The 19,458-nt window shown below is 45.3% G+C and overlaps 1 protein-coding gene across 6 annotated transcripts in view; it reads left to right on the top strand.

The window, feature by feature from the left end:
* The first annotated feature begins 1,034 nt into the window (after window positions 1-1,034).
* Window positions 1,035-19,458, top strand: part of LOC119972440 (transcription factor E2F5-like) — a 54,018-nt gene continuing 35,594 nt past the window's right edge. For 2 of the 6 annotated variants that reach the window (XM_038809134.1, XM_038809138.1), the window contains exons 1-3: window positions 1,036-1,238; window positions 7,434-7,543; window positions 15,685-15,846. In XM_038809134.1, the coding sequence (XP_038665062.1) occupies window positions 1,074-1,238; window positions 7,434-7,543; window positions 15,685-15,846 (437 nt within the window). In that variant the 5' untranslated portion in view covers window positions 1,036-1,073. Of the gene's footprint in view, window positions 1,239-7,433; window positions 7,544-15,684; window positions 15,847-19,458 lie in introns of all 6 variants that reach the window. The other 4 variants (XR_005462047.1, XM_038809137.1, XM_038809135.1 and 1 more) reach the window with 3 other exon arrangements.

The following is a 19,458-nucleotide window of genomic DNA, read 5'->3' as shown; positions in this document are numbered from 1 at the left end:
GTGATATTAGAGCAGAAGATCAAAGCTTGGGGAAAGAGGTAGGTTTTAAGGAGCATCTTAAAGGAGGAAAGTGAGGTAAAGAGTCTGAGAGAGGCTGAGGGTTGGAATTGTGCAGCCAGAGATGGAATTCTGCAGCCAGGATTCTGAAGTTAAGCGTTTAGGCAACTGAAAATGAAAATAATGAAAATCGCTTATTGTCACAAGTAGGCTTCAAATGACGTTACTGTGAAAAGCCTCTAGTTGCTCCATTCCGGCGTCTGTTCGGGGAGGCTGGTATGGGAATTGAACCCGCGCTGCTGGCCTGTCTTGGTCTGCATTAAAAGCCAGCTATTTAGCCCTGTGCTAACCAGCCCACATTGAAGGTATTGCCACTAATGGTGGAGCATGCTCAAGAGGCGGGAATAGGATGGCAGATATCCTGGAAGGTTGTGGGGCTGGATTCCAATGGATTTCGGGGTCCGATATGTCAATGAGATTGCGAACAGTTGGTTTCAGTGTCGGACAGTCACCAGGGTGCGGGATGGGAGTTCGTGCTGAGTGAACAGAGCTTGTAATGGGCATCGAATAGGGTCACAGCAGCAGACGGCTGCCCTTCAACCCATCGAGACCATGCAATGAGTGTGTGTGTGTATATATATATACAATTTTGATGTTCCCAATATTTAATTGGAGGACATTTATTCTCATCTAGTTCATGGTGTTGGAGAATCAGTTTGGTAGTTTAGGGAAAATGTAAAAAAAGGTTTTGGTGAGGTAGAGCTCAATGTCCTCCGGGTGAATATTGTCTTGGGTAACTAAAGGCCTTTAAACTGAGAAACATCAGTGGTGCAGCAAATTGCCTTTAAACAATGAGAGTAATCTTAATTAAACATGCCCCCGTTGAAACTCCCTCCTTTCCCCTGGGCTTGAGGCTGAGCGGTTTCCCAGACGCACTTGACCAACTGTCTACGCTCCCCGGTTGCCATGGCGACGCCTCGCCGCGGACGTCACTTCCTGGATTTTAAATCGCGTTCCGCGGCGGCTGATTGGCTGCTCGGGCCGCTGCCGCCGAGACGTCACAATCGTCCGTGGCGATGGCCGAGTCCGGCCGGGACGCGAGCGTTTGGAACGGCGCGGGCCGTGGAATCCGGGGCGCGGGCCCGAGCCCGGGCCGGCACGAGAAGAGTCTCGGGCTGCTCACCACCCGATTCGTGTCGCTGCTGCAGGAGGCCAAGGACGGAGTGTTGGACCTCAAGCAGGTCAGAGGGCCAACCCCCTACCCAATCACCCGCTGGAGGGCAGGGCAGACACCCACATGTGTTTAAAAACAACCAGCTCGGCTCTCCCTCCCAGTTCAGGCACCATCACCTTCAGAGGCTTCACTTGCTTTCCTTGGTACTTGACTGGCTGTTCACAGCCAGGTGTGTTTGGGGAACATTAAGTTAGAAACTCCTCAAAGACCAATCATATTTGTGGCACAATCTGTGTGTGTATTCCCAGCGCCAAACTGTGCCGTTTTGTGCTAAATGGTTTTGCCCCCAGCAGTGATCTGGCATTCTGTTTTTAAATGCCAAGTCTGTTCTTTCATTAGCCTGGGTGGTGAAGATGGTGGCATAGTGATCATGTCATTGCCTAGTAGTCCAGAGTACTCTGAGGATGTGGGTTCAAATCTCAACGTGCCAGCTAGTGAAATTTATACTCCATTACTAAATCTAAATGATGAAAGAGCTATGATATGAAAGCTCATGATTCCAAACAAACCTGTTGGACTTTAACCTGGTGGTGTAAGACATTTTACTCTGCCCACCCCAGTCCAACGGCGGCATCTCCACATCATGACAGAAATGAAATTTTCACCCGTGAACCCGGGCCTTGTCAAACTTGCCATAAACGGTCCAGGCAGCGGGCAACCAATGGGATCATCCGACCCAACTGCCCCTCTACTGTGGCTGCATTTGCTGCCGGGTGTCCCTGCAGATGGAGCATATGGTATCCACTAACACCATTGAGGCCCTCTGTCCGCTCAACCTCACAGGGTTTGTGGTGCTTCATTGACCCTCTTAAGTACATCTTAATTTGATTTTTTTCAGTTTTATTTGTTTTTGTTTAAAGTAGAATCCCTTTACGGGGCTGCCCCTTTTAATTTGTCCCTCAGTTTATTTAATTTAGATTATTTGGTTTCAACAAAATAGTCACAATGACGCGCACTATGGAATTGCGTCTTGAGCCCAGGCCGGCACGAGGAGAGACTTGGGCTCCGCCGCACAGATTCATGTCGCTGCTGTAGGATGCAAAGGATGGAGTGTTGAACCTCAAGCGGGTCAGGGCCTGCCCTCATCCGCTGGAGGGGAGGGCAGGGATCACGTGTTTTAAAAAAACGGCAGCTGGGGGTGAAGAATATCCAGATCCACCAGCTCGGCTCTCCACAGTTCAGGCACCATAACCTTCAGCAGCCTAAACGTTTTTATAAGAAGATTGCACTTTTACACCACGTTTCGACCAACTTTTGTGGTCAAGTTACCACATTCATATTTAAAGTAATGACCTATGAGATTAATTTTACTGGGCATGATATTAAACATTTTTGTCGTTTCTTGGAAGGGTTATCTGAAATTTCGACCTATGATTTATGTTGGAAAATTGCCTTGACTTTTATTTTCAGGGAATCGGGTCAAAAGTTTATTTGACAAAGACGAATAGAATCATAGAATTTACAGTGCAGAAGGAGGCCATTCAGCCCATCGACTCTGCTCCGGTCCTTGAAAAGAGCACCCTACTTAAGCCCTCGCCTCCACTCTATCCCAGTAACCCCACCTAACCTTTTTGGACACTAAGGGAAATTTATCATGGTTAATCCACCTAACCTGCACATCTTTGGACTGTGGGAGGAAACCCACACACACACACGGGGAGAACGTACAGACTCCACGCAGACAGTGACCCAAGCCGGGAATCGAATCTGGGACCCTGGAGCTGTGAAGCAACTGTGCCGACCACATTGCTACCATGTTGCCCTACTGTGCTGCCCTTTAGATTTTTTTTCAAAATTGCTGCTGTGCTTGATTTAACCGTGACGTTGATTTTTGTTGTCTGGCTTGTCATTGATAGGCCCAATTACAATTAAAGTATAGAATTAATTATCTTTTACCTGTATGAAAAGACATTTGAAAAGTAGATAGCAGCTTTAACTGGTTGTAATTTTAACTCATTGATGTATATATTAGGGGAAAACACTGTCATGTATGGTAGGATGGGCTCCATCCAACCAGGGATGAAAAGACTTTCCCTTATATAGCAGCTTTCTTGAGCCCAGGATGTCGCAAACACTTTACGAGGAAGTAGGAAGGCATTGAAGGAGGACAGTATAACAGACTCTGCCTCAGATCTCTGGAGGTGGAAATAATGATGGTCGGAAACTCAGCAGTCAATTTGCACAAAGCAAACTGTCACCAATAGCAGTGACATATTGATTGAAATTATCTGCTTTTAGTGATGTATGAGTGTGGAATAAATATTGCCCAGGACATGAAGGAGAATTCCGCCACAATTCGTAAGATTTATGTCAAGGAACCTTTGCATCCATGTGAGAAAGCAGACAGGGCCTCGATTTAACATCTCATTAGAAGGAGGCACCTCTGACAGTGCAGCACCCCCTCGGTACTACACTGGAGTGTCGGCCTAGATTTCTGTGTGTATGTCACTGGAATGGAACTTGAAACCATAACTTTCTGCCTCTGATGCAAAGTGCGAGAAACTGGACCACAGTTGAGATTACAGAGAAATTGTAGACTCAGAATTTTATAATTTCTGAAATGATCTTGCTTCCAAATTCCATACTATCTTCCCTGGCCACAGACTAGTCCTTTGCCTGATTTTTAACATTTGTGCAATGCCATTTTTCTTCTAGAAATGATTGGACAAACATTTCTGTTCTGATATGAATTGAGTATCTTGTTGGGTTTTTCTTGCCATCTTCCCCAAAAGATCAAGTACTTCACTAATGTTTTAAAAAGACTTGAATGTTTATCCAGCAGACTTTTTCTTGAAGGCAGAATAGTTTTGTATAATGAGTTGGCAACTCTTTATTCTGTCCTCCAGCTGTCAAAACAAAAACATTCCACACCAGAGCAAAAGCAGCTCAGCACTTTCATTTCCTCTTTTTCACAGCAGAAAGCACTTAGCTGCTTTTGGTGTGGTGAGGAGCAGTCAATCATAGCAAGAGTGTTATAAGCGTAGTGGTTAGCATCAAAGCAAAGTAATTGAGATACATTCAAGTGTGAAGATAAATATAAATATATAATCTACCTGTGCCTGGACCAATAAAACTATCAATAACTAGCGACTGAAATGTAAAAATGTAATACTTTGTGAAATTGAATGGAAGATTTGCATTTTAAAGGATGTCAGGGAGTTTGAAGCCCCTTCAAGTGTACTTGGCTTTTGAGGAAGCTTTTGTAAAAGCTTTTTGACTTCTGTAAAAGAAGCTGTTTTAAATACTTTTGTCTGAAGCAGATGGTCGGAAAGGGTCTGCAGTGATGTTTTCACGTCTCAATCCAAAGACGTGGGAACAAAATCCAATCCAATCCCTGTATTGCCTGGACTTCTTTTTAGCTTTCAGGCATAAGTGACTGATTGTGGTGGGGGGGGGGGTATATTATTGGGGCAGGACCTCAGACTACCACTTAAAATGTTGGCCCAATACCAATCCACCATGCATATATTTGCATGGTTAAGGAATAAGACGTGCGCCTGGGTCCCGCTCCCACATCAGCGGAGACTATTCGCGATTCTCTGCTGGCGAGAGCACTTTGCCTCCAGAATGGAAAATCCTGGCCAGCAAGTTAAATTTACATTGTTATTTAGTAAACCTATGGCATTGGGAACAAAATCCCGCTTGAACAGATTATTCTTGGCAATATGCATTCTAAAGCACCGGATCAAAGGGAGTCTTTCAAATTGATGACATAAAGAATATTTTGATCCTTTGAAATGGATTTCCATCCTTTAGGAGGGTAGGTGGAGTAGGTAAGATTTCCAGTTCAGTCTGCCGTGGGAAAAAGTGCCTGCTGGGAGGGGGTGGGTGGGTGTGTAGTATGTGCAGTTGGGTTTGAGCCTCTGACCCGGGAAGAAGTGTGGCAGCAGCTGCAAAGGCTGCTGGGTTCCGAGGTTTAAGAGGATATGGCACTTTGTCCCAGCTAAAATAAAAACACACATCGCCTCCACCCTTCAAATAAACTTTGTGCCACTCTAGCCAACCTCCATGGACGCTCATGCACTCTATGCAAAGCTGTGGCACTTGCATGGAAGCACGGAAGCATATAGGTCCTAGCTATGTCTGTTTTATTGTGGGATATGTGGATCATTCTTTGTTCTAGTCCTACTCGGGTTCCCACCCTCACCTCTTTTACCAGTATACTGGTGACTGTATTGGGGCTGCTTCCCAGTCACGTCCCAAACTGGAAAATATTCAATTTTGTTTTCAGTTTCCAGCCCTAGCTGACCATCATGAGATCCATCTATAACTCTTTCAATCCTTTCAGTTCGTCAACTTCTCGATCTGCATTTCTGGGGGTTATGTTGTCAACCAATGTCTCCCTGCTCCCACGTCATTCCACCAAGCTTACTGTACGGACTGTTTCTATTTCCCTGGGCCCTTGGAATATGCCCATTCCAATTCCCTCACTTCAGCTCTCACACCCTGCTCCCTCACAGATTTCCTTTTGTCCTTGCCCCTCACCCCACCAGCCTTTACTTCAACAGATCATCCTCTGCCAATCCTGCCACCTCCAATATGATGCCTACATCAGATGCACCCTCTGCTTCCCTGTCAGCATTCCTAAGGGACCCTTCCCTTCATGGCACCCTGGTCCACTCCTCAATTAACTCTAGCACCTGCTCCTCTTTCCCGGCACCTTTCCATGCAAGCACAACACTCCTCCCAGAAGCAACAGCAATTTACTTGTGCTCCTTTCAGTTTATTGTACTGAATTATTTACAATGTAATCTCCTCTACTGTAGCTGGGTGATTGTTTTGCTGAATATTTCAGTTCAGTCCATAAGCATGACCCAGTTTCCATCCACTTACTGTTTTAATTCTCTGTCCCATTCACACTCTGATCTATCTGCCTTCATTCTCTTCCACTATTCTAAGGAAACTGATAGAAACCTGAGCAACAGCACCTCATATTTTGATTGGGCACATTATAGTCTTTCAGTTTATCAATTCTGATCATAATCTCAGCTCTCATTTTTGGATGATGAGTCTGCAATTCCCATTTACTTTCTTTTAAATTTAGAGTACCCAATTAATTTTTTTCAATTAAGGGGCAATGTACTGTGGCCAATCCACCTATCCTGCACATCTTTTGGGTTGTGGGGGCGAAACCCACGCAAACACGGGGATAATGTGCAAACTCCACACGGACAGTGATCCAGAGCTGGGATCGATCCTGGGACCTCGCGCCGTGAGGCAGCAGTGCTAACCACTGCACCACCGTGCTGCCCCTGCAATTCCTATTTACACCTCCTCTAGGCCCATCTTCGTTCCTTTCTTGCACGATTGCTACCTTCTTTTGCTTTCACCATCATTTCTTTTTTTTTGCTCAATTGGTCGTGTTCTCACCTGAGTCAGAAGGTTGTGGGTTCAAGTCCCATTCAAGGACCACCTTTCAAATGAGGCATCAAAGCGAAGCCTGGTCTTTCCTTTCCGGTGAAAGCACAAGCACTCCTTGACAATTTTGAAAAAAAGAACAGTGACCTGACCAACATTCATCCCTCAATCAACATTACAAAGTCAAGATTATCTGATCATGGTCACATTGCTATTTGTGGGAGCTTGCTATCTGCAAATTAGTTGCCCAATTTCCTATATTACAAGTTACCCTTCAAAGGTGCATTGGGACAGCTGGTGTTTGTGAAAGACGTGATATAAATGCATGCCCTTTATTTTATCACTTCCCTGCCTCTGTACTTGTTTAAAATCTCCCACATCTCTAGCTTGCCAGTTGTGATACAACATAAATAACTTGAAGCATCAGGCATGATTTTAATTTGTTCAAAAACATTCACTTAAGAGTTAAAATTGGGTCCATTAATTTTGGTTTCTCTCTCCACAGATACCATCTGACTACTGAGCATTTGGAGCATTTTCTATTAATATTTTTCTTGTTTGGGTTGCCATCACTCCTGTGCCTATTTGGTCATTGTCCAATTCCTGTAAGACCAAGATTTGAACTCTTGATATCTACCAAGTTGCTACCTGGCCACAATACAGTTATGCTAGTTTGTGCACCTTGCCAAGAGAAGCTCAGTGTGAATCTGATGTTTATTTCAGTAAAATTGAATGTTCGATGTACTGATGTTTTCCTGTTAAAATTACTTCAGTAGTAAGTGAACTTCTAGATTGAGTACTTTTTTGTTAACCATTTATGTGTGTTCTCACTCTTTATCAATAGGCTGCTGATATACTTGCAGTGAGGCAGAAAAGAAGAATATATGATATCACCAATGTATTGGAAGGAATTGGCTTAATCGAGAAGAAATCAAAAAACAGCATCCAATGGAAGTATGTTAAAGTAACATTTTTTTAAATACATGCTTATGCCCTGAAAGCGCTTAATTTGCAGTTTGTGATGGCAGAAAACATAAAAATGTAGAAAACTGAAGAATAAAGAAGCAAATTTCAGGTGTCACAGTCTAGTGAAACGCACAAACACAAGGTAGATTGAATTAATCCAGAAAATTAGCAATGCTTATTCAAAGGAAACATTAGTAGAGGCAATGTAATCTAAATGTTACAATTTTAAAGAGTGTGTATGAAGAGAGAGAGAGAGAACTGAGTTTCACATAAGACATAGGAACAGAATTATGCCACTCGGCCCATCGAGTCTGCTTCACCATTCAATCATGGCTGATATTTTGCACATCTCTATCTCCTGCCTTCTCCCCATAACCCCTGATCCCCTTATTAATCAAAAACCTTACTATCTCTGTCTTAAAGACACTCAGTGATCTGGCCTCCACAGCCTTCTATGGAAAAGAGTTCCACAGATTCACCAACCTCTGGCTGAAGAAATTCCTCCTCATCTCTGTTTTAAAGGATCGTCCCTTTAGTCTGAGATTGTGTCCTCTGCTTCTAGTTTTTCCTACAAGTGGAAACATCCTCTCCACGTCCCACTCTACCCAGGCCACGCAGTATCCTGTACGTTTCAGTAAGATCCCCCTCTGATCCTTCTAAACTCCAACAAGTACAGACCCAGAGTCCTCAACTGTTCCTCATACGACAAGCTCTTCATTCCAGGGATCATTCTTGTGAACCTCCCCTGGACCCTTTCCAAGGCCAGCACATCCTTCCTTAGATACGAGGCCCAAAACTGCTCACGATACTCCAAATGGAGTCTGACCAGAGCCTTATATAGCCTCAGAAGTACATCCCCGGTCTTGTCTTCTAGCCCTCTCAACATGAATGCTAACATTGCATTTGCCTTCCTAACTGCCAACTGAACCTGCACGTTAACCTTAAGTGAATAGTGAACAAGACTCCCAAGTCCCTTTATGCTTCTGATTTTCGAAGCATCTTCCCATTTAGAAAATAGTCTATGCCACCATTTCTCCTCCCAAAGTGCATAACCTCTTACTTTTCCACATTGTATTCCATCTGCCACTTCTTTGCCCACTCTCCTAGCCTCTCCAAGTCCTTCTGCAGCCTGCCTGCTTCCTCAATACTATCTGCCCCTCTACAGATCTTTGTATCATCTGCAAACCTAGCAACAGTGCTTTCAGTTCCTTCCTCCAGATCACTAATATATATTGTGAACAGTTGTGGTCCCAGCACCAACCCCTGAGGCACACCACTAGTCATCGGCTGCCATCCTGAAAAATACCCCTTTATCCCCACTCTGCCTTCTGCCAGCCAGCCAATCCTCTATCCATGCCAGGATCTTACCCTTAACACCATGGGCTCTTAACGTATTTAACAGTCTCCTAAGCGGCACCTTGTCAAAGGCCTTCACTGAAATCTAAATAAATCATGTCCACTGGTATCCTCTTCAAAAATACAAGGACAAGTTAATAAGGCTTTTTTTTAACTATGAGAATGTAGGCTGTGGACTCTGTAAAAAAGGGGACCTGACATAATGGACATCAAAGGGGCGCAAGGAGGTGAGTAGTCCTCTCCATTTATCTGCATGCAGCTGAAGGGCACCATAACTGATGCCCCAGTGCTGTAGGGGACCATTCAAAAGGAAGTCGTTCGGGGGGCTGGAGAGGGCCAGTTTGGGGTCGCCCCTGGGCCGCCATGGATGGGATGGTTTGTGTTTGTGAGGCTTTAGGCCATCTTTCAATATTGTGGAGACCCATAACAGGGGCAACACAGCTGCAGCCTGTCTGTCCTACCTCTCTCACAGACAGGGCCATGCTGCAGCCTGTCTTATAAAAGTTCATATTGTTCCACGTACGGTCCAGACAGATCAGTCCATAGTTGGAGCCAAATTCTGCCACACTGTCATATGTGTATAAGAAGTATAGTAGGGGGCCTTGCGGGACCCCGGTAGGAGGTGTTGTTCTTATCCTTACTGATTGTGGTTTATGGGTCAGGAAGTCGAGGGTCCAGTTGCATAGGGAGGAGCAAAGTCCTGGGTTTTGAGCTTTGATATGAGCGTGGCTGGGATTATGGTGTTGAAGGTGGAGCTGTAGTCAATGACTAAGAGTCTGAAGTAGGAGTCTTTTTTGTCTTGAAGTTCTAGGGATGAGTGTAGGGCCAGGGAGATGGCATCTGCTGTGGACTGGTTGTGGTGGAATGCGAATTGCAGTGAATCAAAGCATTCTGGGAGTATGGAGTTGATGTGCCTCATGACCAACCTCTCGAAGCACTTCATAATGATTAATGTCAAAACCACCAGATGGTAAGCGTTGAGGCACGTTGCCTGGTTCTTCTTTGGCACCGGTATGATGGTGGTATTCTTGAAGCAGGTGAGAACCACAGAACGGAGTAGGGAGAGGTTGAAGATGTCTGCAAATGCATCGGGTCGTTGATCCACGCAGGATCTGAGTGTACGACCAAGGGCCCTGTCAGAATGCGTTGCTTTCCGAGGGTTCACTTTCAAGAAGGCCGATCTAACTTTGGAAGCTGTGACGGTAGGTATGGGTGTGTCCGAGGCTGATGGGGCAGTTGACACCGGTTTGAGGATTTCCTGCTCAGACCGAGCATAGAATGCATTGAGTTCATCGGGGAGGGGTACATTGCTGCCAGAGATTGTACTCGGCTTTGCTTTGTAGCCCGTTGTGTTGTTGAAGCTTTGCCACAACCAACGAGAGTCTGCGACTCCAGCTTAGTCTGGTATTATCTCTTGGCATCCCTAATGGCATTGCGGAGGTCGTACCTGGATTTTGTGTGTAGATCATGGTCACCTGTCTTGAACGCCTCAGACCTGGCCTTCAGTTGGGAATGAATCTCTCGATTAAACCATGGTACTACCTCCATTGGCATGCAGTCTTCTACACACTTGCTCATAAAGTCTGTGACGGTGGTGGCATACTCGTTTAGGTTGGCCGCTAAGTTCTTGAATATAGACCAGTCCACTGACTCCAAGCAGTCACATAGGAGCTCTTCTGTTGACTCAGACCAGCACTGCACGACCTTCTGAACCGGATTCTCCTGCTTACGTTTCTGCTTGTATGCCAGAAGAAGGAGCACCGTCTTGTGGTCTGATTTTCTGAAGTGCGGTCGGGGGATGGATCAGTAGGCAGCCTTGATGTTTGTGTAGCAGTGGTCAAGAGTGATTTTTTTTTTGAAAAATATTTTATTGAGGCATTTATAATATAAATTTTAACAGAATAAACAACCACACACCAAACAAACAACAAAACCCAGCTGATATGGCTTTCATAAACAGTTCCCCACCAACCTTCCCCGACCTTGCCCAACTCCGTGGTCAAGATTGTTGACGCCCCTGGTGGGACAGGAGATGTGTTGGTGAAATTTTGGCAGTACACCCTTGAAGAGTATAAAGAAAGTAGGAAGGTACTTAAGCGGGAAATTAGGAGGGGTCATGAAAAGTCTTTGGTAAGTAGGATTAAAGTGAATCCCAAAGTATTTTATTCATATGTAAAAAGCAAGAAGGTGTCCAGGGAAAGGATTGGACCACTTAAGGACAGTGGGGGGAAGCTATGTGTTGACCAGAAGAAATGGGCGAGGTACTAAATGAGTACTTTGCATCAGCGTTCACCAAAGAAAGGGACTTTGTGGAAGATGATTCTTGGGTATGGTACGGGGACAGGATGGATGATGTTAACATCGGAAAGGAGGGGTATAGGGTCTTTTAAAAGATGTTACGGTAGATAAGTCTCCTGAGCTGGATGGGATTTACCCCAGAATACTGGGGTAGCAAGGGAGGAAATTGCTGAGGCCTTGACTGACGTCTTTGTATCCTCATTGGCTACAGGTGAGATCCCAGAGGACTGAAGAATAGCTAATGTGGTACCGCAGTTCAAGAAAAGTAGCAGGGATAATCCTGGAAACTATAGGCTGGTGAGCCTCATATCGGTAGGAGGTAAATTATGGGAGAGAATTCTCAGGGGCAGGGTTTATACCCATTTGGAAACAAATGGACTCATTAGCGTTAGACAGCATGGTTTTGTGAAGGGCAGGACTAACTTGATTGAGTTTTTTGAGGAGGTGGCAAAGATGATTGATGAGGGGAGGGCGGTGGATGTTGTATGCATGGACTTCAGTAAAGCCTTTGACAAGGTGCCTCCTAGCAGACTGGTACAAAAGGTGATGTCACACGGGATCAAAGGTGAGGTGGCAAGATGGATACATAATCGGCTCGGTCACAGAAGGCAAAGGGTAGCATTAGAAGGGTGTTTTTCTGAATGGAAGGTTGTGACTAGTGGTGTTCCACAGGGATCTGTGCTGGGGCCTCTGTTGTTTGTTGAAACAATTTGGAGGAAAATGTAGCTGGTCTGATTAGTAAGTTTGCGTATGACACCAAGGTTGGTGGAGTGGCAGACAGTGTTGAGGATTGTCATAGGAAAGAGCAGGACATAGATATAGGTTGAAGACTTGGGCAGAGAAATGGCAAATGAAGTTTAATCCGGACAAATGAGAAGTAATGCATTTTGGTAGGTCTAACATTGAGGAAATATACCTAAATGGCAAAACTCTTCGGCACATAGAAAATCAGAGATATCTGGGCATGCAGGTCGACAGATCTTTGAAAGTGACATCACAAGTGGACAAGGTAGTCAAGAAAGTATATGGATTGCTTGCTTTCATTGGACGGGGCATCGAGAATAAAACTGGCAAGTCACGCTGCAGTTGTATAGAACCTTGGTAAGGCTGCACTTGGAATATTGCGCACAATTCTGGGCGCCATGAAACAGCTCATAGTAGTGTCTTACTTCCCTCTGAAAGGTAAATGTTTGATGTCTTTGGGTTGATCCCAATTAAGTACAGCCACCAGGTTTGTAAATTTGAATACAAATGGCCTTTTATTATTTAACAGTAATTAGTAGTAAATAGGCAACAGTACAACTGGTTAACTACTATCTAATTCCCAACCCCCGCCCCCCCCCTTTCTAACTGGCCGCACTCTAAACACATACACACACACACTCACAAGAACAGAGAACACAGAGGGAAAGATTGGTGGAGAGGGAAAAGAAGAGTGATTTAAAAAATCAAAGATAAGGGGCTGGATTCTCCGTCCCGCCACGTCACTTTTCAGCCGCGACCCACCAGCGGGATTCTCTGTTACACCGGCCAGTCAATGGGGTTTCTCATTGTGGGGCAGTCCCACACTGTCGAGAAATCCCCGGGCGCCGGCAAAACGGAGAATCCCGCCGGTGGAGAATCCATCCCAGAGATCTTCAACTTCAGATGGATATCCTCCAGTCAGTTCCTTTCTCCAGTTTGTTCCTTCAGGTGGATGTTTGCTTTTCCTTCAGCTTGTAATGGTCATCACTGTAGACTCAGAGACAGCAGGCAGCCAGCAGCCAAGAGAGGGAGAAAACATAGTTTCTTACTTTGAGGGTCTCATGTCTTCTGCTGGGTTCTCTCTGAAAAGCCCCTCCTGACAGGAACCAATTGCTGTCTGTTTCCAGGCAGACTACTGTCCCTGGTCATCTTCTTCCATCAGGCAGGAGATACAGAAGTCTGAGAACATGCACAAATAGACTCAAAAACAGCTTCTTCCCCGCTGTTACCAGACTCCTAAATGACCCTCCTATGGGCTTACCTCATTAACACTACACCCTGTATGCTTCATCCGATGCCGGTGCTTATGTAGTTACATTGTGTACCTTGTGTTGCCCTATTATGTATTTTCTTTTCTTCCCTTTTCTTCCCATGTACTTAATGATCTGTTGAGCTGCTTGTAGGAATCAGTGGTATTTATATATTGTTATATTGCTACAAATTCAGCCATGGCTTCCTTTGCAGGTTCATTGGAGTCAGCAGTCAGTACTTTACTGGAGTTGTCTCCCATTCCTTTATATCTGCCTGTACAGTAGTGGAATCCAGAGATATGACTGAACAGGCCCTTGTGATCTGAATATGATTTTGCATGTGTTTTTCTTCAGAAGGTGTGCTGAGTTAACACCAGGTGAAGCAAGGCCTGATACAATTAATTAAAATGCTTTACTTCACAAAGTAAATGCGCAGAGCAGCAGTTAGGATCGGATGCTCTTAATTAAATAAATAAGTCCTCTGTCGGTAATATATTAATGAACGCACTATACTACTTCAGTGGGTTATCTTAATTAAACAGAATAACGTGTTCACTCCTTTTGACAATACAGGACAGACCATCTTCATAAACCTTTTCATGCATTTTGCTGCCCGACTGCTGCTGTCTTTTTAAAAGCTTGACTCCAATGTCAGTTTTTAGACAAAATCTTATCACCCGCAGAGCAAAACCCATCAGCCTAACTTGGCATTGACTCCTGCTTATGGTTTAATGAATAGAGTTGTTGCAGCAGCAAGAGAATGAGCATGATGGAATGTATAATTATCTTTCCTTGTTTCAGTGATGATGATTCAGACACCCCTTCTGAAATTAATACAGATGTCAATCCCACTATCCTGTGACTTTCTAATTTCTTGACAGCTGAGTTTAGCTTGTAATAGCAACCTTAATATATATCTAGTACATCAAAATCCTGCCGACATTCCCCTAAGACATAATAAAATATGTATAATAGAAAACCTTCCAGCTTGCCAATATCAAGGCAGTTTTCTTTTATAAATAGCTGCGTGTGTCTATAGACAGCTGTACCTATAGATAAGGACTAACTTGTGTATCTCAAACATTTTGTGCATTTTATCTCCTCTGACTAAGGGGAGATTGGATTTGATGTGTTTTTAATTTGGTTTGTTAAGTAACATGGGTGGGTTTCTGTGGACCCCCCCCCCCCCCGGGGCTGTAGAATCGGCGCAGGGGCGGCATGAATCCCGCCCCCGCCGAATTCTCTGGCGCCGGCGTTTTGGTGGGGGCGGGAATTGCGCTGTGGCAGTCGGCGGTCCCCCAGCGATTCTCCAGCCCGCGATGGGCCGAGCGGCCGCCCGTTTTAGGCTGCTCCCGCCGGCATAAATTAGACCATGTACTTATTGGCGGGACCTGGCTCTGCAGGCGGCCTCCGGGGTCCTGGGGGGGGGATGGGATGGGCGCGAGGGCGCATGGTGATCTGGCCCCGGGGGGGGGGGGGGGGGGGGGGGTGCCGTGCCCCCACAGAGACAGGCCCACGATCGGGGCCCACTGATCCGCGGGCGGGCCTGTGCCTTCAGGGCACTCTTTCCCTCCGCACTGGCTGCCGTGGACCTCCGCCATGGCCGGTGCGGAGACGAACCTCCCGTGCATGCGCTGGGATGATGCCAGCACACGCTGGCGCTCCTGCACATGTGCCAACTCGTGCCGGCTGGCGGAGGCCCTTCAGCGCTGGTTGGCACGGCGCCAAGCCCTTTGACGCCGGCTAGCGCAGCTGCAACCCCGCCAGTGCCAGCCTAGCCCCTGAAGGTGCGGAGGATTCTGCACCTTCCGGGCGGCCCGACGCCGAATTGGTTCACGCCACTCCTTGGCGCCGGGACCGCCCACCCCGCCGGGTAGGGGAGAATCTATAATAGTGCACATTGCGAAGCTTTTAAATTGACTGAGCAAATGTGTATGTCCAATGGTCTGGGCTACAGTGGTATGAGTGTAAAGAAGCTTACATGCTGAATTCTGTCTGAGACTTGTGCAAAACTAACATTTGTCTTAATTTTGGATTGTTAAAAAATTAGTTTAATTTCATAAAATCATAGAATTTATAGTGGCCCATCGAGTCTGCACCGGCCCTTGGAAAGAGCATCCTACCTAAACCCATGCCCCCACCCTATCCCCATAATCCAATCCAGTCTTTTTGGACACTTAAGGGCAATTTAGCATGATCAATCTACCTAACCTGCACATCTTTGGACTTTGGGAGGAAACTGGAGGAAACCCACGCAGACACGGAGAGAAAGTGCAAATTCCGCACAGACAGTAACCCAAGCCGGGAATCAAACCTGGGACCCTGGAGCTATGAAGCAACTGTGCTACGTGCCCTCCCCCTTTTTTTGTTATTCAATAAGTGTAATGATTGATTCGTATTTTGGACTGATTATTTCTTGGAAGTGGTAAATTACTTTCCCACATGAAACTGGCCACATATAATTTATTTTTCTTTCAATAGAGGTGTTGGTCCAGGATGCAACACAAAGGAAATCATAGATCGATTGCGATACTTAAAGGCAGAGATTGAAGAACTGGAAACAAAGGAGAAAGAACTTGATCAACAGAAAATGTGGCTCCAGCAGAGTATTGAAAACATAACTGACAACACACACAATAATAGATATCCTTTGTAGTTGAGCAACATTCTGTACCTCTTGCATAAACTCAAAAGTCTGTGTAGACTGAACAGTCCAGTGTATTTCCAAGGTATAGTGTAACTTTAAATGCAGGAAACTCCCAACACCTTTAACATTCCTTAATGTTACCCCAGGGACATTGAGCTGAGAAGCAGGTCATGTGGAGAATACGATTTATATAAACAATGAAGTTTAGATTGGATACAGATTAATAAATTATGTTATTCAATGTAAGTTGTCCAAACTTAACAGATCTGAAACAAATTGGGCAAAACTAATACAAAAGTAAAATCATGCAGTTGCTGGTAATCTGTAAAAACAATTTGGAAATACTCTGCAGGTCAGGCAGCATATGTAGAGATGAAAAGAAATTGGGGCGGGATTTTAAGGATGGTGGGTGATTGGTGCTCGCCTAAAACTTGAGGCTGGATGGGAAAAGGTTGTTACGTGGTCAGTTAAGGGCCTTAATAGGTGAATGGATGGGTTTCCCATCTATGGCCCTACCTGCAAGGGTGAAATTACGTCTGGTTTTGGATGGACAGGTTCCTGGGGGAATTTCATGCTCTCTCTCTCTCTCTCTTCCCCTCCCCAAAGTAGCAAAACAAAAGATGGATCTAGCAGAGGTGTAAATATCAGAATTAATTCCAACAACTGTAGTCTGAAACTATGGGGAAATCTGAAATTATTGAACCTGGAAGGCTGTAAAATGCATAAACCAAACAATAGGAAGTGTTGCAACACCAGGTTGAAGTGTTTCGAATCACTAGTTTTCAGAGCGCAGCTCCTTTGTCAGGTGAATGAAGAGGCGGGTTCCACAAACAGATATATGGACAAATTCAATGATGCAAGCTGATACTTTGAATGCGAGTCTTTGCAGGAAATGAAGTCTTTACAGGTCCAGACGGTGCGACTGGAGAGAGGGATAATCACTGGTTAAAGAATTGTGAATTGTCTCAAACCAGGACACTTGGTTGAGTTTTGCAAGCCCAGGTCTGATGGTGGGGTGGTCAATGTAATGAGATATGAATCCAAGGTCCCGGTTGAGGCCATACTCATGCGTGCGGAACTTGGCCATCAGTTTCTGTTCAGCAATTCTGCGTTGTCCTTTGTCCTGAAGGCTGCCTTGGAGAACGCTTAACCAAAGATCAGAGGCTGAATGCCCATGATTGCTGAAGTGTTCCCCGACTGGAAGGGAACATTCCTGCCTGGCGATTGTCGCGCAATGTCCATTCATCCTGGGTACTGTGTAATGAGAAGGGAATCACTGCCAATCTGGCTGTACGAGACCCCTTGGGGATGAGCGACCATAACATGATAGAATTTTTTATCAAGATGGAGAGTGAAGTAGTTGATTCGAAGGCTAGGGTGCTGAATCTTAATAAATGGAACTATGAGGGTGTGAGGCGTGAGTTGGCCTTAATAGATTGGGGAGAGTTACTTAAAGAGATGACAATGGATAGACAATAGCAAACATTCAAGGAACGCATGGAGAAATTACAGCAACTGTCCATTCCTGTCTGGCACAAAAGCAAAGGGGGTAAGAGGGCCAATCCATGGCTTACAAAGGAAATTAGAAATAGTATCCGATACAAGGAAGAAGCATACAGATTGGCCAAGAAAAATAATAGGTCTGAGGATTGGCAGCAGTTTAGAATTCAGCAAAGAAGGACGAAGGGATTGATTAAGAAGGGGAAAGTACAGTACGAAAGGAAGCTTGCAGGGAACATAAAGACTGAGACCGAGTTTCTACAGATATGTGAAGAGAAAGAGATTGGTAAAGAGAAATGTAGGCCCCCGACAGACAGAAACAGGGGAATGCATAATAAGGGACAAAGAAATGGCTGAGCAATTGAATGCATACTTTAGTTCTGTATTCACAAATGGGGACACAAATCAGATCCCAGAAATGTTGGAGAATGAAAGGTTTAGTGAGAGGGAAGAATTGAGGGAGATCAACATTAGTAGAGAAATGGTGCTGGGAAAACTGATGAGATTTAAGGCGGATAAATCCCAGGGCCTGAGAATCTGCATCCCAGAGTGCTTAAGGAGGTGGCTCTGGAAATAGTGAATGCATTGGTGGTCATCTTCCAGTATTCTATAGACTCGGGAACTGTCCCTGTAGATTGGAGGGTAGCTCACGTTACTCCGATATTCAAAAAGGGAGGTAGAGAGAAAGCAGGGAATTATAGACCAGTAAGCCTAACATCGGTAGTGGGGAAGATGCTTGAATCCATTATCAAGGACTTTATAACGGAACATTTAGAAAGCAGTGGCAGGATCAGTCAGAGTCGGCATGGATTTATGAAGGGAAAATCATGCTTCACAAATCTGTTGGAATTCTTTGAAGAGGTAACCTGTACAGTGGACAAGGGGAAGCCAGTTGATTTGGTATATTTGGACTTTCAGAAGGCGTTTGTCAAAGTCCTGCATAAGAGATTATTGTGCAAAATGAAAGTGCATGGGATCAGGGGAAATGTATTGCGGTGGATAGAAAACTGGTTGGCAGAGAGGAAACAAAGAGTCGGGATTAATGGGTCCTTTTCAAATTGGCAGGCAGTAACCAGTGGGGTACCACAGGAATTGGTGCTGGGACCCCAGCTATTCACAATATATATTAATGATTTGGATGAGGGAACAAAATGTAACATTTCAAAGTTTGCAGATGGTACCAAATTAGGTGGGAGGGTGAATTGTGACAAGGATGCAGGGATCCTTACAGCAAGATCTGGACAGGTTGGGCGAGTAAGCAAACCAATGGCAGATGCAGTATAATTTGGATAAGTGTGAGGTTATTCATTTTGGAAGCAAAAACAGGAAGGCAGATTACTACCTGAATGGTTGTAAATAGGGAGAGAGGATTGTGCAGCGGGACCTGGGTGTCCTTGTGCACCATTCGCTGAAGGTACAGAAGGCTACTGGTATCATAGAATTTACAGTGCAGAAGGAGGCCATGCGGACCATCGAGTCTGCATCGGCACTTTGAAAGAGCACCCTACCCAAGCCCACACCTCCAACTTATCCCCATAACCCAGTAACCCCACCCAACACTAAGGGCAATTTTGGACACTAAGGGCAATTTAGCATGGCCAGTCCATCTAACTTGCACATCTTTGGACTGTGGGAGGAAACCGGAGCACCCGGTGGAAACCTATGCGGACACTGGGAGAAAGTGCAGACTCAGCACAGACAGTGTCCCAAGCCGGGAATCTAACCTGGGACCCTGGAGCTGTGAAGCAATCGTGCTAAGCACCATGCTACCGTGCTGCCCATTGCAAGAGGTTTCGTGTATAGATGCAGGGATGTGTTGGGCCTTGGTGAGGCCACACTTGGAGTATTGTGTGCAGTTTTGGTCTCCTTCACTGAGGAAGGATGTTCTTGCTCTCGAGGGAGTGCAGCAAATGTTTACCAGAACGATTCCAGGGATGGCAGGACTGTCATATGAAGAGAGATTGACTAGGTTGGGATTATTCTCGCTGGAGTTCAGAAGAATGAAGGCGGAGTCTCATAGAGACTTATAGAATTCTAACAGGACTAGACAGGGTAGATGCAGGGACGATGTTACCAATAATGAGTGTGTCCAGAACCAGGGGTCATTC

This window comes from Scyliorhinus canicula, chromosome 10 (genome assembly GCF_902713615.1).
Source record: "Scyliorhinus canicula chromosome 10, sScyCan1.1, whole genome shotgun sequence".
NCBI lineage: Eukaryota > Metazoa > Chordata > Chondrichthyes > Carcharhiniformes > Scyliorhinidae > Scyliorhinus > Scyliorhinus canicula.
Note: the sequence above shows the minus strand (reverse complement) of the source record. Positions and strands in the feature narration are given on the sequence as shown.